This window comes from Dreissena polymorpha, chromosome 6, assembly GCF_020536995.1.
Source record: "Dreissena polymorpha isolate Duluth1 chromosome 6, UMN_Dpol_1.0, whole genome shotgun sequence".
In the NCBI taxonomy this organism is placed as follows: Eukaryota; Metazoa; Mollusca; class Bivalvia; order Myida; family Dreissenidae; genus Dreissena; species Dreissena polymorpha.
In genome coordinates, this window is record NC_068360.1 from 1208555 (window position 1) to 1229029 (window position 20475).

At 33.1% G+C, this 20475-nt stretch overlaps 2 protein-coding genes across 2 annotated transcripts in view; one reads left to right on the forward strand and one right to left on the reverse strand.

Moving 5' to 3' along the window:
- Nucleotides 1–7872: 7872 nt before the first annotated feature.
- LOC127834126 (protein TsetseEP-like) lies at nucleotides 7873–8397 on the reverse strand. Its single transcript, XM_052359746.1, has one exon. It carries the CDS (start codon nucleotides 8395–8397, stop codon nucleotides 7873–7875), a length of 525 nt encoding a protein of 174 aa, XP_052215706.1.
- Nucleotides 8398–11519: 3122 nt separating this feature from the next.
- The window catches only part of LOC127836144 (uncharacterized), a 151071-nt gene continuing 142115 nt past the window's right edge, over nucleotides 11520–20475 (forward strand). Inside the window, exons 1-2 of the mRNA XM_052362571.1 lie at nucleotides 11520–13099; nucleotides 14405–14681. Of these exons, the coding sequence (XP_052218531.1) occupies nucleotides 12205–13099; nucleotides 14405–14681 (1172 nt within the window). The 5' untranslated portion in view covers nucleotides 11520–12204. The remainder of the gene's footprint in view (nucleotides 13100–14404; nucleotides 14682–20475) is intronic.

The following is a 20475-nucleotide window of genomic DNA, read 5'->3' on the forward strand; positions in this document are numbered from 1 at the left end:
CTTGTATATGTATATAGCTTTGTATTTATTCAACTTAAGGTAGTGCATATCATTCCTAACTTTAGATTGAGATTTTGTAAGTTAGTGTAAAAAAGTATTGGTTTTAAACCAAAATATGAATAAAGCACACAAATATTGAATGTCAAAAATGTGTTTATGTTATTCTATCCGTCTTTAGCTTTAAAATGATATATAGTTTGACCATATTGTACCACATTCAATGAAGAAAACCCAAAGCGAAGTTTTAATGAATTTTATCCCCCCCCCCATGAACCTTAATTACAGATGTATAAATTACGTATCACTGATAAATAAAATGCCGACATCCGTATAATGTCCATTCAACATTATTCAATGATGTAGAATATTTATGAGTTGGACTGTGCAGGTTATTGACCTAAGCCTTAGGTCAATAACCTGAACATTCTAACTCATATTTTTCATAAAAGGCTAAGGTCATGTTTAATACCATGGAATATTTCTATCTAAGGGAGGGAACCTGGGACAAAAATTGGCTTTTACTGAGTTGTCTTTCACGGTGGTTGAATGAATTATTTATTACAGCTAAGCTTACGTGATTTTTTTATGTCAGACGTACTTTAAAAAAGTTTATGTATTGGGTAAAGAGCACAACATGTAATTCATGATATGCAAGCGATGTATTTAATACTGAAGTAATTTCTACATACCGTAGTTACTATACGTTTTGGACATATACAAAATCGTGTTCGAAACTCTAGATACACACAAATATTCCCCAAAATACATGTCCAAAAATTAAGAGACACCGTGAAAATATATACCTTTTTCATCTACGTTAAAATGTTTAATGTCGTTTTACACAGATCAATGTAAATCGAAGTTGAACTTTGACCAAGTTGTTTTCCTCAAGTTTTCATCAGTTAGAAATTATATAAAGTAATAACAACAATGAATGACAAATTCAATAATAGTTAAATTTTTATTGTCCTTGTAACACAGCGAAAATTAATTCAAATACTATCATTATTGAATTTACAATTCAAACAAGAAATAATCAAAATAGATAATTTGATCATACATACAAATTCATTTAAGACAATTATAAGTCACATGTAATAATTCATAGAATATTCATTCAAAAGCATTCAAAGCATAATACAAGCATTATGCAATATGTTTATAACAATTCAAGCTGAAATATATTAAGTAAGTAAATAGTAAGTAAGTAAATAAACAATTCATGTTAAAATTGCAAAGCACTATACAAACATAGACACAAAGCAAGTTAACAAGCCATAACAAATTATCAATTCTCTTATCTCACAATGACATATTATATAAAATGATTTACACAAAACTACTTTTATTTGGGAGGGTGGGACTGGGAAATTCAAAATGTTTAACGCTGTGTGTTCAACGCTTACAAAAACAAGTATGAACTATTTTTCGAAAACCAGTGCGCTCCAGTTAGCAATTCGACCAATCATAAAAAAGTAGACAGTTAACATCGCTCAGTGATCTATTTTTAGAAAGGTATAGTGACAACTTGTAAACAAAATAAACTTGCGTCATAAATTAAACATTTTAATTCACGATTAAAATTAGCCAATTTCTTTCCTTTAGTTTTCATCAGTGAGAAATTATATAAAGTAATAACTACAATGAATGACAAATTCAATAATAGTTAATTTTTTATTGTCCTTGTAACACAGCGAAACTTAATTCAAATACTATCATTATTGAATTTACAATTCAAACAAGAAATATTACTAATCAAATAGATAATTATATCATACATACAAATTCATTTGAGACAATTATAAGTCACATGTAATAATTCATAGAATATTCATGCAAAAGCCAACATAATGCCACACAAACAATACAAGAAAAGCAACACAATCAAGCAATAGGGACATAATAAGCGGGTCCATTCATTTACTGAAGTAATATAAAGCCTGCAAACTAAAGCAACAAAAACAGACAACATATAAAACTGATCATATATAAACATCTAACGACAACATGCATTTTCTTACCTATTTATATGACTTCATAATGAATCAGTCTATTCTGATTTCTGTGGGGAAAAAATAAAATTATTTACATATATACACTATTCAACATGTTATTATATATGTTCAGATATGAATTCAGCAATTTCAACTTTATCTTCTAGAGACATATGCAGATATTTTTTATAAGCGTCTAAACACCAGTCACCTAAGAGCTGAATTTTATCAGCGGATACGTTTAATCTAAATGCAAAGGAAGCCATGCCCCTTCTAAAAGAGTGAGTAGAATAAGAATTTGAATCTACATCACATTTTGATAAAATTTCACGCAGCTTTTTTAAATAAATGTTATATGTGACTGGTTTTCCTGACTTCAATACAAATAGAGGAGATCCAGGCCCAGCAGGAATAAATTTTACTTATCATATCCTTAAATGCTGCCACAGGACACAATGGTGAATTTTTAACAACTACTCATGGACTGGTTAATACACGTTGTCCAAATTTTATAGTTTTAGTCCATTTCATTTTAACCAATAACTTATACTGCTCAATAGACACATCACCCTTCAATAAGAATTTAGGATCTTTTAGATCTTGTAATGTTGTTGGGACCAAATTAGATTTTCTAGCTAATAGAAAAAAAGCGAAAACAAATAAACACCAGAAAACTGATGTATGTCAGAATTATCTAGTACCGCATACATTTTTATCAAAAGTTCTGGAGATATGGGTATGGCTTGTTTAACTTGATGACATAGCATTCTAGAAACTCCTTTAAAGGTTAGATTCAGTATGAAATTATTTACTTTATCTAAAGAAAACCCAAGGATTTGATGCATGGTTCGAACTCCACTTACATAATTACGAATTAAATCAAATGATTTAAATGATCTACTAAGAAACTGTACATGTAATTGTAAAGTAAGGGTTGATGCAGGAAGAAAAACTAACCCAAAATGAAAGCAAAACAAAAGAAATGATTCCCACTGGATCTTCAAATTTTTCCTGGATCCCTCAGCATAAGCTTGTCTATTTGATGCTCTAAAGTCCCCACCAAGTTGAGACATCTGTCTGTCTGAAACAACATGATACACTACCAAGGATGAATAAATGTAAAATCTTTTTCTTGTACAACACTATTATACAAAGTAACTTCTTTTGTAATGTCTTCAAATGTCTTTCTATGACTTTCATTCAAATGCCACCTAGACAAATGATCTGCTATCCTGTTATCAAAACCAGATATGTGTACCGCCTTAATTTCAAATTCATTTAAAGCCGCAAAAAATATAATTTCTCTCAAGCATTTTTGCATAAATTTACACTTAGCTTTTCCTGAATTTAAAGCAATACACACAGCCATGTAATCACATTGTACTACATTTTTTTTACTTTTAAATGTCATATGACATAGATGTACACACTCTACAATGGTCAACATTTCTAGTGCACTTATATGTAATTCGTATTCTTGTATGAATGTGAGGAAAGTTGCATGAAAATAATGTCCTTGAAAGAACCCTCCACAGCCACTTAAACAAGAATCACACGAGAACGTTTCATCTGGAGAAGACCATTCTTCTACCGAAATTACTGAAATACCATTGTATAATTGCATAAAAGTTTTCAACCATTTTAAATCCAACTTCACTTCATCTGGTATTGCATGACAATCATGTTCACAGTTCAATGCATATACCTCCCTAAGCCAGTTCAATAGTCTGTTTTGATAAATATACGGCTGGCTTTAACACACGCTCCAACAAAGTTCATCTTGCCTAGTCAGTCCAGAGAATCATGACATGAAAAGCGCTCATTCCGGCTGGTCAGTTCCAACCATATTTACAGTTACAGATAATGGCAAGATGCCCATTAATGTGTGCTGCGGTCAGCATCTCAGCATGATTTGAGTACTTTAGGTGCCATAAAAGTTGATAAAAAGTTGGCTGGTATGCCAAAACTTCACTTCTGAGGTACCCTCTGCGTTTCTGGTATTAAAAAGCTTCACAGTGTTTTATTCACTACAACATCCTAGAAGTAGATGCAAAAAATGTTGGAAATCAAGATTTTATACCTTGTGCATAATAAACATTGCGAAGCAATTGTTTGAATTAAAAAAAACAACACCACCATTTCTACAGACAACTGAAAACTATGAGGATTGCTTAGATAAGGTATATAATACATCCGACATTGTATCAGGAAGGATGGCCGAGTTGTCTAAGTGGTAGACATTTTACTCCAGCGGTTAGTGGTTCGAGCCCTGCTGAGCGTTATCTTTTTTACTTAAAAAAAAAGTTATTTAATGTTGTTTAGCCTAATCAAGTGCATCCAGTCTGTCTGATCAAAGTAAACATATAAATGATTGAGGAAAATTTTTACTCTGCTTGTTTGTACATTTTATTGATCTCGTATTGTTTAGACATTTTTTCAACATGTCACTTAACTTTATACATTTTAAAATTTAATAGATATAAGATTTTATGTTTAAAATCTCGTGCATACAAAATCAAAGGATGCACTGTGTCGATAATAAGCATTTTTGTCAGTTCCTTGGCAAAAATGTCGTTAACTCCCATAGATTAGTGTTATGTCAGTGTTGACTTCGAATAAAATATCTTAAAATGTGACCTTTTAGCATGGTTAGTAAAACGATGCAAACTGTGAGCTTAATTACTGCATTGATCTGTGAATAAATATGTGTGACATTTTTTCGTCTGGATATTTTGTTTTGTTTTTATTGCAAAAAATACAGTTTGAAATTAATATGTAACAAAATGTCTCAAATGTCATTACTCCAGTACACATTGTTCATACATGTACCTATTTTTTATGAATATGAATTCTGAATTTTTAAATATTCCATGTATTTTAAATATATTGAAATTATATATTTTACTGTATTTAAATTAACTTTTCAGTCTAAACATATGTCGTGAAAACATGCAAAACTGTTTAAGGTGTTTATTACAAGAAGAATTATTAGAATACATGGTTAAAGAGTTCTTGGAAGCAACTTGAAACCACACCGGCCCTGTGCAGTTTTATGGCCCCTAATTACCCTACCATGCTGAGAGACTGACCACAGCCCACATGTGGCCCATCAGTGGTAACTGTAAATATGCTTCAGTCAAGCCAGCCTGAATGAGCACTTTTGGTGGCATGATTCTCTGGACTGTAGTAAATGTTGAATCTCTTTCAACGAAGCGACTTCCTTACTTAACCAATTCTCCACTAATAACAATATTTCAATCAACCTATCTGGTGATATTTCCATAGTCATTTTTATAGTATCAAACAAAACACCTAGAAAAATCATTCTTGTATTTGGTTTTACAGATTTATCTGTAGATTCTTCCAAACCACATTTTTGTAAAATATTTTATAAACATAAATAAGGAAACTCAGCATATTGTACTTTTTCAGCACCTGCAAAATCATCTAAATAATTTAAAACAATTACACCAAGTTTAAGTAATGTATATGCTACAGCATTTGTTACTCTTTGACAAATGTAAGCTGCTGACCTTAATCCCATGGATAAAACAGTATCACAAAATATGTGCTTTTTGTATATGAATGACATTATATAATAATAATAAATTATAATCACCAGGACAAATGTTTATCTGTCTATAAGCCCGTTTAAGATCCTTTTCTAACAACAAACAACCATTCCCCTTTGCTTTTATCAATTCACACATGTCATCTATTTTTGAAAACACTAAATTTATAGATTCACCTAGATATTCTGACTTGTAAATAAAGTCATTTAAGGCAGAACCCTTTGGAAAACTTAAGTCTAAAATAATTCTCCTATCTGATACATCCTTTTTTGGCACAGAGTTTAACGGGGAGATTTTTAACCTACTACTAAAAGGATTAGATTTAAAAGGACCTAACACAGCATTGTAACTCTTTTCTTTCAACAAATAATTTAACATAGCTTCTGGATATTCATTAGCTCCTCTATGATTATAATACTTCCACACTGGAAGTATGTTTTCTAATTCATCGTTATATTCTACTACACCAACAGGAAAACCATACTATAACAATTCACATACTGTCTTATCATTATAATCATGTAGCATTGTCTTTATAAATTCTGTATTGATTCTATTATTTACTGGGATTTTACAACCAATAAAATTATATTGTGCCGAATTTTTAACTTTTTCATGAATTCTTATTTTCTCTTGCATGTCATTATACGAATTATTTGTACATGAACATATTTTGCATGATTTTGAATGTGAACACATATGTTTACTTAAATTAGAATTTAAATTATCTAATTATGATTTAAAACAGTATGTTGGTAGAAATTTGTCTATTATCACATCATCTTTTACAAATTTGTTTGAAATATTGTTTAGTCACATCAGCCGACTTGAACATTCTTGTGAACATTCAGGATGCTGAAGCTTTTTGTCCTCTTTTTGCCAACATGTGGCACAAATGTGTAGGGCGTGTCGCATTTTCCCTTTCACCACAGCTGTATGATCATTTTTGTGTTTACATTTGTTTCTCTGGTAAAGCGAACAGAACCACACATTTGACTCTTCTTTACTGAGAGTCAGAGAATCTGGTTTCTTTCTTTTGAATGTTGGCGAAATTGATTTTTTGATATTGCTTGACTGTTTCATTTGAAATCTGTTTAAGATAGCAATTTCTAAGTACTGGAATTCGTCATTGCATTTTTTCTTCCCGAGTTCAATTTCTCTAAGCACAGCCGCATAAAAACATTTCAGCCCTTCGAATTCATATGGCATACTTAGATATATTATGCGTTTGAGCAATTCCAATCTACCATTTCGTTCTGTTGCTTTGGTTTTAGTGTCTGATATTATTTCTAATTCTCCTGCTATAAATAAATTTAAATCCAAACTTTCAAATGTCATGTTTTTGCTTACAAATTCATATCTTAGGTAAGTGCGTGGGTATCTTTGAGAATGTTTAACCATATCATTAGCTGTAATTGCAATGCCTGACTTTTTGCTTTTAACTGCCTTGACTGACCGTTTTGAACTACTTTTAGATATTTCTAAATTAGAGCTAGATTCTTCATCAGAATGCACAGACTCTTGTTCTGAAAAGTTATAATTGGATTCAATGTCAACATCCGATTCAGATGATGATTCATCTATTAAACCCAGCGTTGATATTTGCTTCTTTACTTTAGTTGTAAGTAATTTATCTTTTCTTAAGTCATCAATTGTAAGCTTATGTTCATGATCACTCTTTTTACTACTTTTACTTTTAGTATTACTGTATGTGTAACCGTAAGAAAGTACTTTTACTTTACCCTTCAGGGCACAAGCAGCAGTATCATAAATTTGCCCCCCCCCCCCCGATACGCGTCATCTGGTTGGTTGTTCTCATTGTGTTGGCCAATGATATGGCGTTTTAGAACCGAGTATTCGATCGACAAAATATGACAGCAAAACACAGACATGTAGCAGGGTCGAATTAAATTGAATATTAAAGCTAAAAGCCGAGATCTGTTAGTTGTGTAATCACGTTGCTTTTACTGTATTTTAACGAATCCAGTTGGATTTTGTCGGCAACTGCACGGGAACATGTGTGTTTTCGATGAAAAAGGTCACGTCCAGTGATTCACAATCTTTCAGCAATAGGCATATAATGCGTTTCATACGAATCCGGGTCGTTTCGCCCTAAATCCCGTTCGCCCCCGAGTCGTTTCGCCCTAAGTCCCGTTCGCCCTGGGTCGTTTCGCCCTAATTCCTGGGTCGTTTCGCCCTAATTTTAATACGTATAGCGATATTAAAGGATTTATCTTAGGCTTGTCAGAAGCTATATGGGATATTGTTTAATACAGTACATTTTAAATAAACTTAATTGTTGCAACTCACGTGTCTTGTGGTTCTTCCGGGTCATCTGCCACTCTGTGATTAACGTCAAAACTCATGTCGAAGTGAGCGTCAACCTGCATCGGCTCTTCCTGGACGGGTTCTGTCGTGGGCTCAGGCATCGGCTCTTTCTGGACAGGTTCTGCCGTGGGCTCAGACGTCGGCTCTTCCAGGATTGGTTCTGTCGTGGGCTCAGGCATCGGCTCTTCCTGGACGGGTTCTGCCGTGGGCTCAGTCATCGGCTCTTCCTGGACATGTTCTGCCGTGGGCTCAGACATCGGCTCTTCCAGGACTGGTTCTGTCGTGGGCTCAGTATCTTCCATGTGCTCGGGATGGACGGTTTCTTCCATCGGCTCGGGTTCTTGCGTTGGCTCCGTATAACCGGTTTCTTCCAAAGGCTCTGGATCGATGGTCTGACGATGGCACGGTCTGCATATAAAATGCAGTTCGAGCTGTGATTTACGGGCCTGGTGATACTCCTTGGATGATATACCTAAACAGAAGACCCTGATATACACTATCATACTCGTAATCATGGGGCAAATTATGTAAAAACCTAACGCTTATTACAGTAAATATCATTAACATGAAGACATTTATGGTTACACCTTTACGCTTTCTATGCAAGGAAATGTTCACACGGTTATTTGTTATATCGGAATATATTTAATTTTATTTTTACTATATTAAACCACTCTATTTCCCTGATTACATTGTATGCGGCAGACATTAACAGAAATATTCATTAAAATATTGAAAGGGAAAATAATGATATGTGGACAACTGTAATCCAATTTAAATCACAATCTTATGACATAATTGTAATGTCTAAATTTTAATGTTAACTTATTTAATAATGTTAGAAATGATTAATGTTATGAAAATAATATATCAAAGTAATAACAGTTTAACGAATCAATCCTAATTTACATAGTTTTAATTAATTTCAAATAACCAAATCTTAAAATAGCTATTGTATAATGTTAGAAATGCTTAATGTTATTAAATGATTGCGTTACGCATTTTGTAAGCATATTTTCCATTTTAAAGTCACATCATACATTTAATTCATGAAGATGTTATAATATTTAATACATGAACTAATAATAAAGAGAAGATAGAATCAATAAACAAATAAACATAAAGATGTAAAGGAAAATTACAGTAAACAAATATCTTTCAGAGAATAAAATGGGCTGTTTACATCACCGACTTATTTAATTATTTACATCTTTCATACGTCAAAGAGTGTCAACGCTTAACGCTAATTGAAGTTGAAATATGGTAGAAATAATTTTTTTTTAATACCGCAAATCGAAGAATGGACAGAATTATAAATTATTAAACTATGGGAATCTTATTACATATAAAATTTTATGAAAAACAGCGTATTTTATAACAACGACAACATGCAGACAAATAGCGCCGACACGAAATATAAATAAAATAGATAAGCATCTCGTACCTGTTTCACATGTCCGATGTTGCCATCTGTCACATAAATCACATGTGATGGCATGTTGGCGAGGTGAGACTATCCGATTACACGAAATACACAATTCGTCTGCAATAAGAACGTGTCGAAATTTAAATTCACGAATGACGCTGCCATGGCCAATTTGCTTTTTATATACACTTTCGGCGAATATCTTGAGATCAAAAGATGCAAACTGGCTTAAAGTTTATAAAAACAATATCACGCCTTTATAATGTCTCCTTAGATGTTTCTGTGCTAGTAATAATTAAATCATCTGATCACACGTCTTCCGATCTAAGTGTGTTTGATAATTGTTAAATTGATCCCGAAAATATTTTAATTGCCAAATCAAAGCATCATACCTCTGCCAAACTAATTAATCGTAATACTTTACGTTTGTAACACAATGAATCATAACATTTCCGTTAATTAATTGCAATTAAAATCAAACGGATAATTGAGCAAACATCAAATTTTTTATAATTAAATAATCTTAATTTCCCATATATGATAAACAAGTACTAAATTAAAATTGCAATTAATAATAAAATTTGTATTAAAAATCTTAATTTTCCATATATGTTAAACAAATACTATTCGGAGCGAATGAATCATTTACAAAAGCCTAATATTACATAAGAATTAAATAAGGGCGAAATCTTAATTTTCCATATATGTCAAACAAATACTATTCGGAGCGAAAGAATCATTTACAAAAGCCTAATATTGCAATTAATAATAAAAATTGTATTAAAAATGTTAATTTCCCATATATGATAAACAAGTACTGAATTAAAATTGCAATTAATAATAAAATTTGTATTAAAAATCTTAATTTTCCATATATGTTAAACAAATACTATTCGGAGCGAAAGAATTATTTACAAAAGCCTAATATTACATAAGAATTAAATAAGGGCGAAATCTTAATTTTCCATATATGTTAAACAAATACTATTCGGAGCGAAAGAATCATTTACAAAAGCCTAATATTGCAATTAATAATAAAGACATTAAAAGTTCGTTTTGAGGATAAACATGAGTAATCGTTCCAAGAGGGACGCAAAAAAGATCAATTACAAGACATTGAACAATTCAGGGATGGCGGACGTGGGCGAACCGAAATAAAAATAGAAAAGTCGACCGAAGTAACTCTTTAGGATAGCTCAGTTGGCTAATGCGATTTTACTTCAGGATTCTGGGGGTCACTGGTTCGAGCCCTGCTGCGGGCTACTTTTTAAAAAACTTTTTTAAATTTTATTTTTGATTTTTTACTGGAGCTTTTAAAATTTAATGTTTACATTTATCAATATAAAGCATTTAATGACAAACTTCAAAACATTCCAAAATCTGTGAAAAGTCCCCTTTAATAATTGTTCCCGACATGTTGAGTTGATAAGGAGACGGGTGGCAACACAACTCAGGATTTGCTGCTCATAATCAGTTTGAGCAAAAGCTTAATTTTTTATTATCTCAGATTTGCTGAGTTTAGCATCAACTTAACCAGGAGTTAGATTTGAGGATTAAGATCGACCTCAAGCGTCGATTATACATTTGTCGTGATCGTAATGTTTGGACAAGCCCTTTACTGGGGACTGACTTTGGGAAGTTTCGACATTACAATACCTACGTACGTAGTGCATAAGGTCACAGCGAATCATGTGAATTTGTATTTAACGTAATAGAGAGAATACATTTGAGGCAAGTTCTTTTTATTAGCTGTTTATAAACCAATTCATGACAGTCACTGCATCATGCGGCGTCTCATCTGGGTCTACGCTGTTTGCCAAGGCCTTTTTTCTAGACGCTATGCATAAATGGCTTAATCTCCCGAAGGTCAACGATATACATTTGTATATTTTACCCAACTAACTTACATAGAACCGATATAAAACGAACGAGAACACGCTCTGCTGACAAATCAAAAGTCATGGTATACTCGGTTGTTATCGAACCGCAAACGTTTTATTACATACAAAAGTAAATCATCCTACGAAGGTTCCGGAGATAGTCGATGTATCACGATTGGTATTTCCCTTACGACTTTTAGCCAATCTGAACGCATCGGACAGTGGCTACACCACACCGTCGACGATCGCCGTTATGGTTACATTACACTAAATCATTGTGAATCCCTCCGTGGTCCATTCGAAAGTAGTGCCTATTTCTAAAGAGTTCCTTTTCTCTTCTTGAATATAAGCCATTTAACAATGTGAGACATGTCTTTTGTGGTTATTTGTAATATCCTGTATGTGTCTGGAGCACTTTGATGCCTTGGATTGGAAGCTAACTTTAAAGATGAACTTTTGAGGGTGTGTTTTCTATTGTGTGGGGCTTTTGTCGAAATTAGGATTCCGAAACACGTTTTTCTACGGTGGGTTCATTCGACAGCGATTTACTTTCTTAGAAGTTGCGAGACGGTATGTTTTTGATTGCAATTATTGGAAGATGACAGATCCATCTTTAAAATGATACCAGGTGCGGAAAAATTGATACGTCGAAAAGGCAAGAAAAATGCTGTGAAAGTTGTCCGTTTTATAATGGGACCCTATGGGAATCGGAATTAGTGTAATATAACCTTATAGCGGAATTGTCCGAGGAGTCCCGATTGGACTTTTAGCCACACAGAGATAAACTTTAGGGCGTAGAAGGAAGTAGGACAGTGATAGTGTTTTATTGTTTTATTTGGATATCAGTTGGTGTTCATATATACAATTTGGCAACGTAATAAAGCAAGAAAATATAATTGTCTATAATTTCATTTTTTATGTAAAAGATATTGAAAGTATATATTAAACTTAGAAACAGTGGTTTTCAAATCGAAAGTAGAAACAGGTTCAAACACAATTTCACAATGGCTTCTAAAAGATTTGTGGATTCAAACCGAGACAATGCAGGCGACTTTATTGGAGAAAGTGCTGTGACACAATCATGCGAGCCCTGTATAAAATCGAACATATCAAAAACTGCTACGGTTGTCTGCAAGGATTGTGATGAGTTCTTGTGTGATGCGTGCACAAATCCGCATAGGGTATATAAGCCTGGTCAGCATAATATTGTCAATGTACAGGACCATAAATCTGCGCCCGTAATACTCGACATGAAAGGAATGGACAAGTGCCATGAGCATGGACGAGAAATAGAGTTTTTCTGCCAGGATCATTCTAAGCTTTGTTGCCTTTCATGCGTTCTTATTCACCGGAAATGTGACAAATTGGATGAAATAGCCAAAGTATCCAGACAAACACGATCCGACCTGCAAGCATTAAAACAATCATTGATAAAAATGCAATCCGAGGCTGACGCTATTATAGCGGATTGTAAGCAGTCGGAAACTGGCTTAAATGAGTCCATTGCAAAGATTTCTGCAGAGGTGGATACAATGAAAGATCGTATCATACAACTATTTGAAGAAGCAAAGCAGAAATTAATAAGTGAGGCAATACAGTTTAAAACTGCAAAAGTTAAACGAATTAAGAATAAATTCGACGCCTCGCTCAAAGTTAAGGAAGAACTAAACAATGTATTGTCGATGTGTTGTGTCGTTTTAGAACGCGGAACGCCCAGTCAACAGTATATTTATTCAGAACAAATGAAGGAGAAACGGAAAACTATCGAATCAACTATAGATGAACAAAGACAGATTACATTCTCATCAACAATTACAGTGTCTTTTCCAAAACAGGTTACTTCACTTCTTGAGATGGGAAGCAATTCTATAAAACTGAATTATGATGGCAACAAAACAGGTATTTTATTTCACAGTTACTTTACATTCGGTCTAATTTTAATAACGGTATTTGTCTATGCAGTGACAGTCCAGATAATAAGGAGCGGTATGAAGTTTAAACGTGTTATTCCGAGTTAACTAACTGGATATTGTTGCAATCGAACAGTTATTTAAAAATCAAAATCATTAAATGTAGTATGTACAATGTATGTTCAGAATTGCGCGTGCAGTGCGGTAAAAATAGACATACGTAACTAGCAGTATTTGAGATCATTGCACTAACATCCCTATTAAATGAATATTGTGATAATTTTAAATATTTCATGTTCATTTTTTCATATATTTAGTAAATTAAAAACTTTAGAAATTTTAAACGGAATGAACAAAGAAACGCAAAATTGTTGTAAGCGATACGACACTAACGTAAGCTGCGCGACCATAAATAGATAAATAAGGAACATGAACTGAATTTGATCATGATGGCGATACGATTTATATTTCAACCAAGTTGATTTAATGATTTATGAATTTGTACTCTGACGGTTTAGGTATTGCAACGCATTATTGTTGTTGTTGATGATGATGATGATGATGATGATGATGATGATGATGATGATGATGATGATGATGATGATGATGATGATGGTGATGATGATGATGAAGATGATGATGATGATGATGATGATGATGATGATGATGAAGATGATGATTATGATGATGATGATGATGATGATGATGATGATGATGATGATGATGATGACGATGTTGATGATTTTTATATACTTTTAAGTAAACACATACATTTCCAAATAACGCAGAGTCCCGATTGAGTTATTGATACGCAATAATCAAAGAATCATAGGCAAATGTATTATCCGCTTGTAACGCTGTCCGTAAATTAATTTCGTATATTTTTAAAAGAGCAGTTTAAATACCCAGGCATATGCTGATCCCTGATTGGCCAAGCGCGATAGAATTATGAAATAATATTTATTTAGGATCATTTAAATATTAGAGCTTTATTTGCAAAATATTTCATGACACTGTACAAACACAAAGACATGTCGTCAAATGGACTCATTTTAATAAAATAATATATAAGTATATAACAATAGTACGAAATAATAAAAATAATAGTTATGATAATAATAGTACTACTACTTCTACTACTACTACTACTACTACTACTACTACTACTACTACTACTACTACTACTACTACTACTACTACTACTACTAATACTACTTATAATAATAATAATTATTATTATTATTATTATTATTATTATTATTATTATTATTATTGTTTGTTACTTTTATTTTAGTGGACACCAGTAGCATCAGCTTGTCCCCACCAAGGCCTGTCACCCTGGAGTTGCTTGTATCCGTGGATCTACCCAAGACTGAAGATGATGAAAAGAACCCTTACGGTTACCTCACTGGATTGGACTTCCTGCCGGACGGGAGACTGGTAGCTGTGGATTGTTGGAATAAGAAATGTTTCATACTGAATGAGCGACTGCAGAGACTTGGAACACCGTACAAGTTCAAGAGTAACCCACGTGGCGTAGTATGTGTGTCTCATGATACACTGTGTGTAACCTGTGTTGGTAAAGTAGTATGTCTCCTGTCTGTGAGTACAGACAATACCATCACACTGACCAGGCAGATCAAAACATCATCCGAGTTCTTCTCTATATGCTGCATGTCTCCGTCTAACATGGTCGTGACTACGTACGATGATCCCCGTCCTGCTAGAATGATATCAGTGGACGGGGTAGAGTCAGACTTTGATATGTTTCCTATGAAGACGTACAAAGGTAATGAGAGTATGTGCACGTATGTCCAGTCCAAGAACACGTTAGTACTGACTGACAGGTACGCTCACACTGTGTACATGAACGACACCGTGAATGGCACATCTAGAGCAGTCACTAATGAGAACATACAGAATCCTCGTGGTGCCTGTGTAGGGCCTGGTGACACGGTGCTGGTGTGTAGTAAGGGTAAGAACTCCATCGTGCACCTGAGTGTTGATGGAAACATTATCGGTACCTACCCAGTGGATATGAGGTACCCGTACAGCATAGGTTTGTCTAAGAACGGCACTAGGTTGGCGATTTCTAACGGTGCTAAAGGCGAGAAGAAACTTCAGTTGTATAAGATATCACCGGCAATGCATTAGGTGACTAGTAAGACGTGATCCATGTGATCATGCAATGATCTACCATCATATATATTATAAATGCTCGGGTATGGTGATGTTTAAATCAATACGGTATACGTTTTGATTGATGAAAACTAAATAGTGTTGTTATTCATTTTTATTGCACCAGAATTTAAAACTGCCTATGTATTGTGAATTTAACATTATTTAACATTAGTTTCAAAACGTCACTTAAATTAACGTCATTGTTTTACAAAATACACGGTGCTGGTGTGCAGTATTAGGAAGCACTCCATCGTTCACCTGAGTGTTGATGGGGACATTCTCGGTACCTACCGAGTGAATATGAAGCTTCCTTACAGCATATGTGTGTCTAAGGATGGCACTAGGCTGGCAGTGTCCAACAGATTAATAGGCATCAAGAAACTTCACTTGTATAAGATATCACCGGTCATGAGTTAGATGACTAGTAAGATGTTATCCATGTGATCAGGCTTTATACACAATTATTTAATATTGATTTTCGTGAATTGATGTGGTTAAATCAACTCGTAATACTATTATGTTTAAAGAAAATTGAATAGTGTTGTTATAAGGTTTTATCGTTGAAGAATTTCGAAATATTTCGAACTAGCTATGTATTTTGCATTTGTTATTATGTAAAATGTGTTTGTATACATAACTTCGAGAAATGTTACATTGTATATTTGAATGATTTTAAATGTATTGTGTATGTAATGCTATTTATATTTGCCTTTCATGCAACTTAACCGGTGTGTACGGTAGTTAGGCGCGTTAACGATTTCTAAATGAATGTTGTTGTGTTTTTTTTTAACATTACTATGCATATATTTTCTTAAAGGGTCCGTCTAACAGATTTTGGCATGTTTTGAAGCATGTCATTAAATGCTTTATATTGATAAATTTAAACATTTAACCTACAAATCTCCAGTAAAAAAACACAAGAATACAATTAAAAAAAAGGAAAAAATAACCCTTAACAGGGCTCGAACCACTGACCCCTTGAGTCCTGGAGTAAAAGTCTTCCGCATTGACCACTCTAGTACTCTACCATCCATGCTCATGCTTAGAGCGGATGTATTTTTTACCTTAGTATATAAACAATCCTCGTAGTTTCCCACAATATAACTACAACAGAACTTTCCTAATTATTCAATCGTTTCGCGTCGCACGACGCATTATAATTTTCAGGTTTTCAAATCGTCAAAAGATGCATATTATAGATATTTAAGAGCATGGTAAATGGTCAGTATTACTATTTCCTCAAAAATATCATAACAAAAACGAAAATTTGCGAATCTGAAACAACTTTTTAAATTTTTGTCAACTTACCAATCTGTTGGACGGCCCCTTTAAAGCCACACATCTTGAAATGAAATACATGGCATAGTAAATTTAAGAATAAATAAGAAACATTTTTTATCTATGCCAATTAGAATATATCTGGTGGTTACAAGTTATAAATCCGCCTCTTTTGCGCTTTAAAATAATCGCGTTTGTCGAAATGGACATATACGTCTAGAAATCCTACTTTCAGTTTTAAAATCGGCACCGTTTGAAAAATAACAAATTACTTGCTAACGAAGATATAGATTTAATTTTATCTATCTCAATTAAAATATGTCTGATGGTTACAACATAGAAATCCGTCTTTTTGCGCTTAAAAACTTACAAATAATCGCGTTTGTCGAAATGTACGTATACGTATAGAAATCCTACTTTCAGTTTTAAAATATGAACAAAACAAATTTATTACTTGCTAGCTAGGCTATAGATTTAATGACAATTTTGCACACTTTCAAATTGCATCTATATGTATTGATTAACAAGGTGTGTGGCTTTAATACCATGCAAGGAATTGTGCGTTCTCTCAAAATAATGCTTGTTTTTGTTTAACGTACATTGGCTACTATATAATGATAAACAAAAGTCGACTAGGACTAGAATTCCCAGCATGTCACCTGTGCCTGTATATAGTCTTAGAAGTCATGTATCGTTATAATGTAAAGGATACTATAAAAAGCCGTTAATGTCAGTTGTTGTTTGTTTTCAAATTAATTAGCAAAACGACAATATTAAATTAATTCTAGACTCATCTTAGCTGTGTTATAATTTTATTTTACAATTAATCAATACTTTCACTGTGTAACATTTTTATGTATTCATGAATTACTGGGGCCGAGAAAACACACGCTTTAATTGAAAACCTTGTAATAGACCGTTCCATAAGGTTACAATATACCAAAAGATTTCCTACACAAATTCAATGTAAAAGCAATAACTTCAACAAAAAATAAAGTCAAACTTTTGCGCAAAGAGATCCCCATAACCATACCTTTTCTTAAAGAGCATTCCAAGCCGCAATGATTTAGACAATAAAAAGGGGGGTCATGCGTTTTGCAAGAAAGAACTCGATGCGAATCAGCGGTCACTGTTTTACAGCCATCAATTTACCGGGTTCGTACCAGTGGATAAGGGTTTCCCGCCATCTGTCAAAGTCTCATGTAGTCTTTAACCTTCAAGCAAATGAGTGAATTTCTGTTAAACATCAATGTTTTCCCTACCACATGCACAAAGAAACATTCTAAAATAAAGTCATGGCAAGTGCCCACACAGAGAATTGTGTCTTCTTATAAATGATGTTCAGGTTTTTAAAGAGTATAGCATTGCACTCCAAAAAGATTTAGTAAATTGTAACCATAATCGATAAATTGACCGCCGCCATATTGTCAGTCACGTGACTGTCCGCCATTACACTGCTGCTAACTTGTGCGAGTCTGAGAATACCCGCTTCACCGTTGTCGGATAAATAAATTACTTAATGAATTAATGTGAGGCGATTATCACATTTTTGTTGTTTAAATGATTGTTTGAAGTTGAGATTGATTGTTACAAATAAAATGTTTAAAATGCTTTCGTGTATTTGTTTTTTTTATATCTGTAATCAAGTGGTAATCATCGGCGAAAATTTGCCGGTTCAGTCGCTCATACTATGTCTTTGATCAGACTTGTTACTTTTAACGTTTCACAAACAATTCACGCATGTATTGTTGTGTTGATTTTAATAGCCGCAACATCAAGCAGATGATATTTTAATTAATACTTATGTTAATTAATACTTATAAAAGATTCTCGCGCAATTAATTACCGCTAATTGTTTGTAATTGATCTCATTTAGTAAAAATCTACATTCCAAAATCATTACATATTATATTAAGTATGATATTTTTGATACGCCTTCCATTATTTTTCTTGTTCTAACTGATATCAGAGATAAAAAAATTGTGGTTTGGATTTATATATTTTTTTAGATGGAATTTTGTCACGTTAAAAAACGAGCTTTTTATCATGAGAGAGTGATATTGATCTTGACGACCTTTTATGTGATTATTCGGAAGATGAAGAGAATGCGATCTATGTGATATATTTATATTTTCATCTTTGAATCATTTAACAGCTATAAAGCTAAAAATACTAAAAATTGTATTTTATAGGTCTTTGAAGTAACGCAAAACATATGGATAACGACACCAAATGTTTAGTCAATTAATCCACACAAAAAAACTCCGATAAAAAAACACCTAAATAATATTTCAAAAATATATTATTAAGCGCCAAACGAATTTATTAATACATTTATTTGCAACTTTAAAAACGCGGCATTAGCATCAAATTAAAGATTATCTGAAGACTGAAAGGCCGACAATTTGACACAATAAAGAGCTCTATGCATAAGCCGTAATTTTTTTTTGCAGAAAAGCTTCAATAAATTACAATAGTAATACATCTAATTATAAAAATATAATTATCAATGGCATGAGGACGCTAGTTTGATAAATAAATGAGTGTTAGAAAGTGTAAGGAGTGCTTTGAAAATAAACATACTACAAAGCCATATTAAAAGCAAAGGACATGACAGTATTTACGTGTAATTTTAATTTGATGGGTTTTGTACAAAGAATGACGCTATTGAGGAATATTAACATACAACTGAAAAAACACAACTTCATATGATGCAAATTGAACTGTGTACTCATGTATATTGAAAACTCGTTACTAGTGAGTATGAGTGACACATATCTAACATTTTAACACACATATATTTATATACATATATTTATTTTTAAAATATTGTTTACCTCTGTTTGGTGTCAAATGTAATTTATTGTTTTATGATATCGTTCGTGCATTGCCGTAACATCAAATCTTCATACGGAATGACGTAGTTTTAATTAACCGATACCCGCTAAATACGTTAAATGTTTTATTTTGATATTTTTTTAAATACTTTATTTTTTCATAATTTAAACGGGCTAGTATCTTTACGGTGTACAATTTCTGATATTCTATATTGGACATAACTTTTAATTTATAAAATATGTAACATATCTTATTTACGCAACTGTTAAGTATGTTGGAGGTAAATTATCTTACCAAATGACTGCTTAATACTACCAGGAAGATGAGACATGGTGGCATCATCGATTGTGATTAATGACCAGACTGTCACCCAGTGTGGTTTATGACACCATGTGGTTAGTTAAGTCTGGACAATATCTGATCAAAACGAGATAATCGGATTATGCAGAACAAAGGGGCAATTAAACACTGGAATGCAAAGGCATACACGATTTAAAGATTGATTCAAATAATCAAATGAAAAATATTGCATTTAATTTAATTTAATGCTTTTTTTAATGTGTCAATGTGTTAGTTTTCCAAGACAACCAAGACCATGTAATAACGGCCTTAGAATTTAGAAAGAAATTCATCCGTTGAATAATCGGTGCTCTCTTATATATGCACGGATTCTAGATTACAATATACACTCCGTGATATGTTACCGATTGTTAAGCAGCAGTGTAATGGCGGACGCGGAGAGAATTCAGGGGAGATAATTATGTAATGACTAAATTATGGAACGGTCTATAGATAACGCTCTGATCAGACATCCCCATAGCAACGAGCTGAGAATGATAAAACCGAGAATTCGAGTAAGGAAGTAAACCCATCATATTCAATGTCAAGAACATTTGTTTACAAATCATATTGTTATATTATTTTCTTGAATCAATAATAAATGTAATAAAGTTTGTCTGCTGTCCTATTTCGATCCGGTAAAACTTGTTTTCAAATCGAACGCTCTACTACGGAGGCACTAATATCGTGTTTAACCCATTTATGCCCAGTGGACTCTCCCATCCTTCT

What these genes read in the sequence shown, in the direction of transcription:
- LOC127834126 (XM_052359746.1), bottom strand. Translation starts at nt 8,397, where the DNA reads ATGATAGTGTATATCAGGGTCTTCTGTTTAGGTATATCATCCAAGGAG.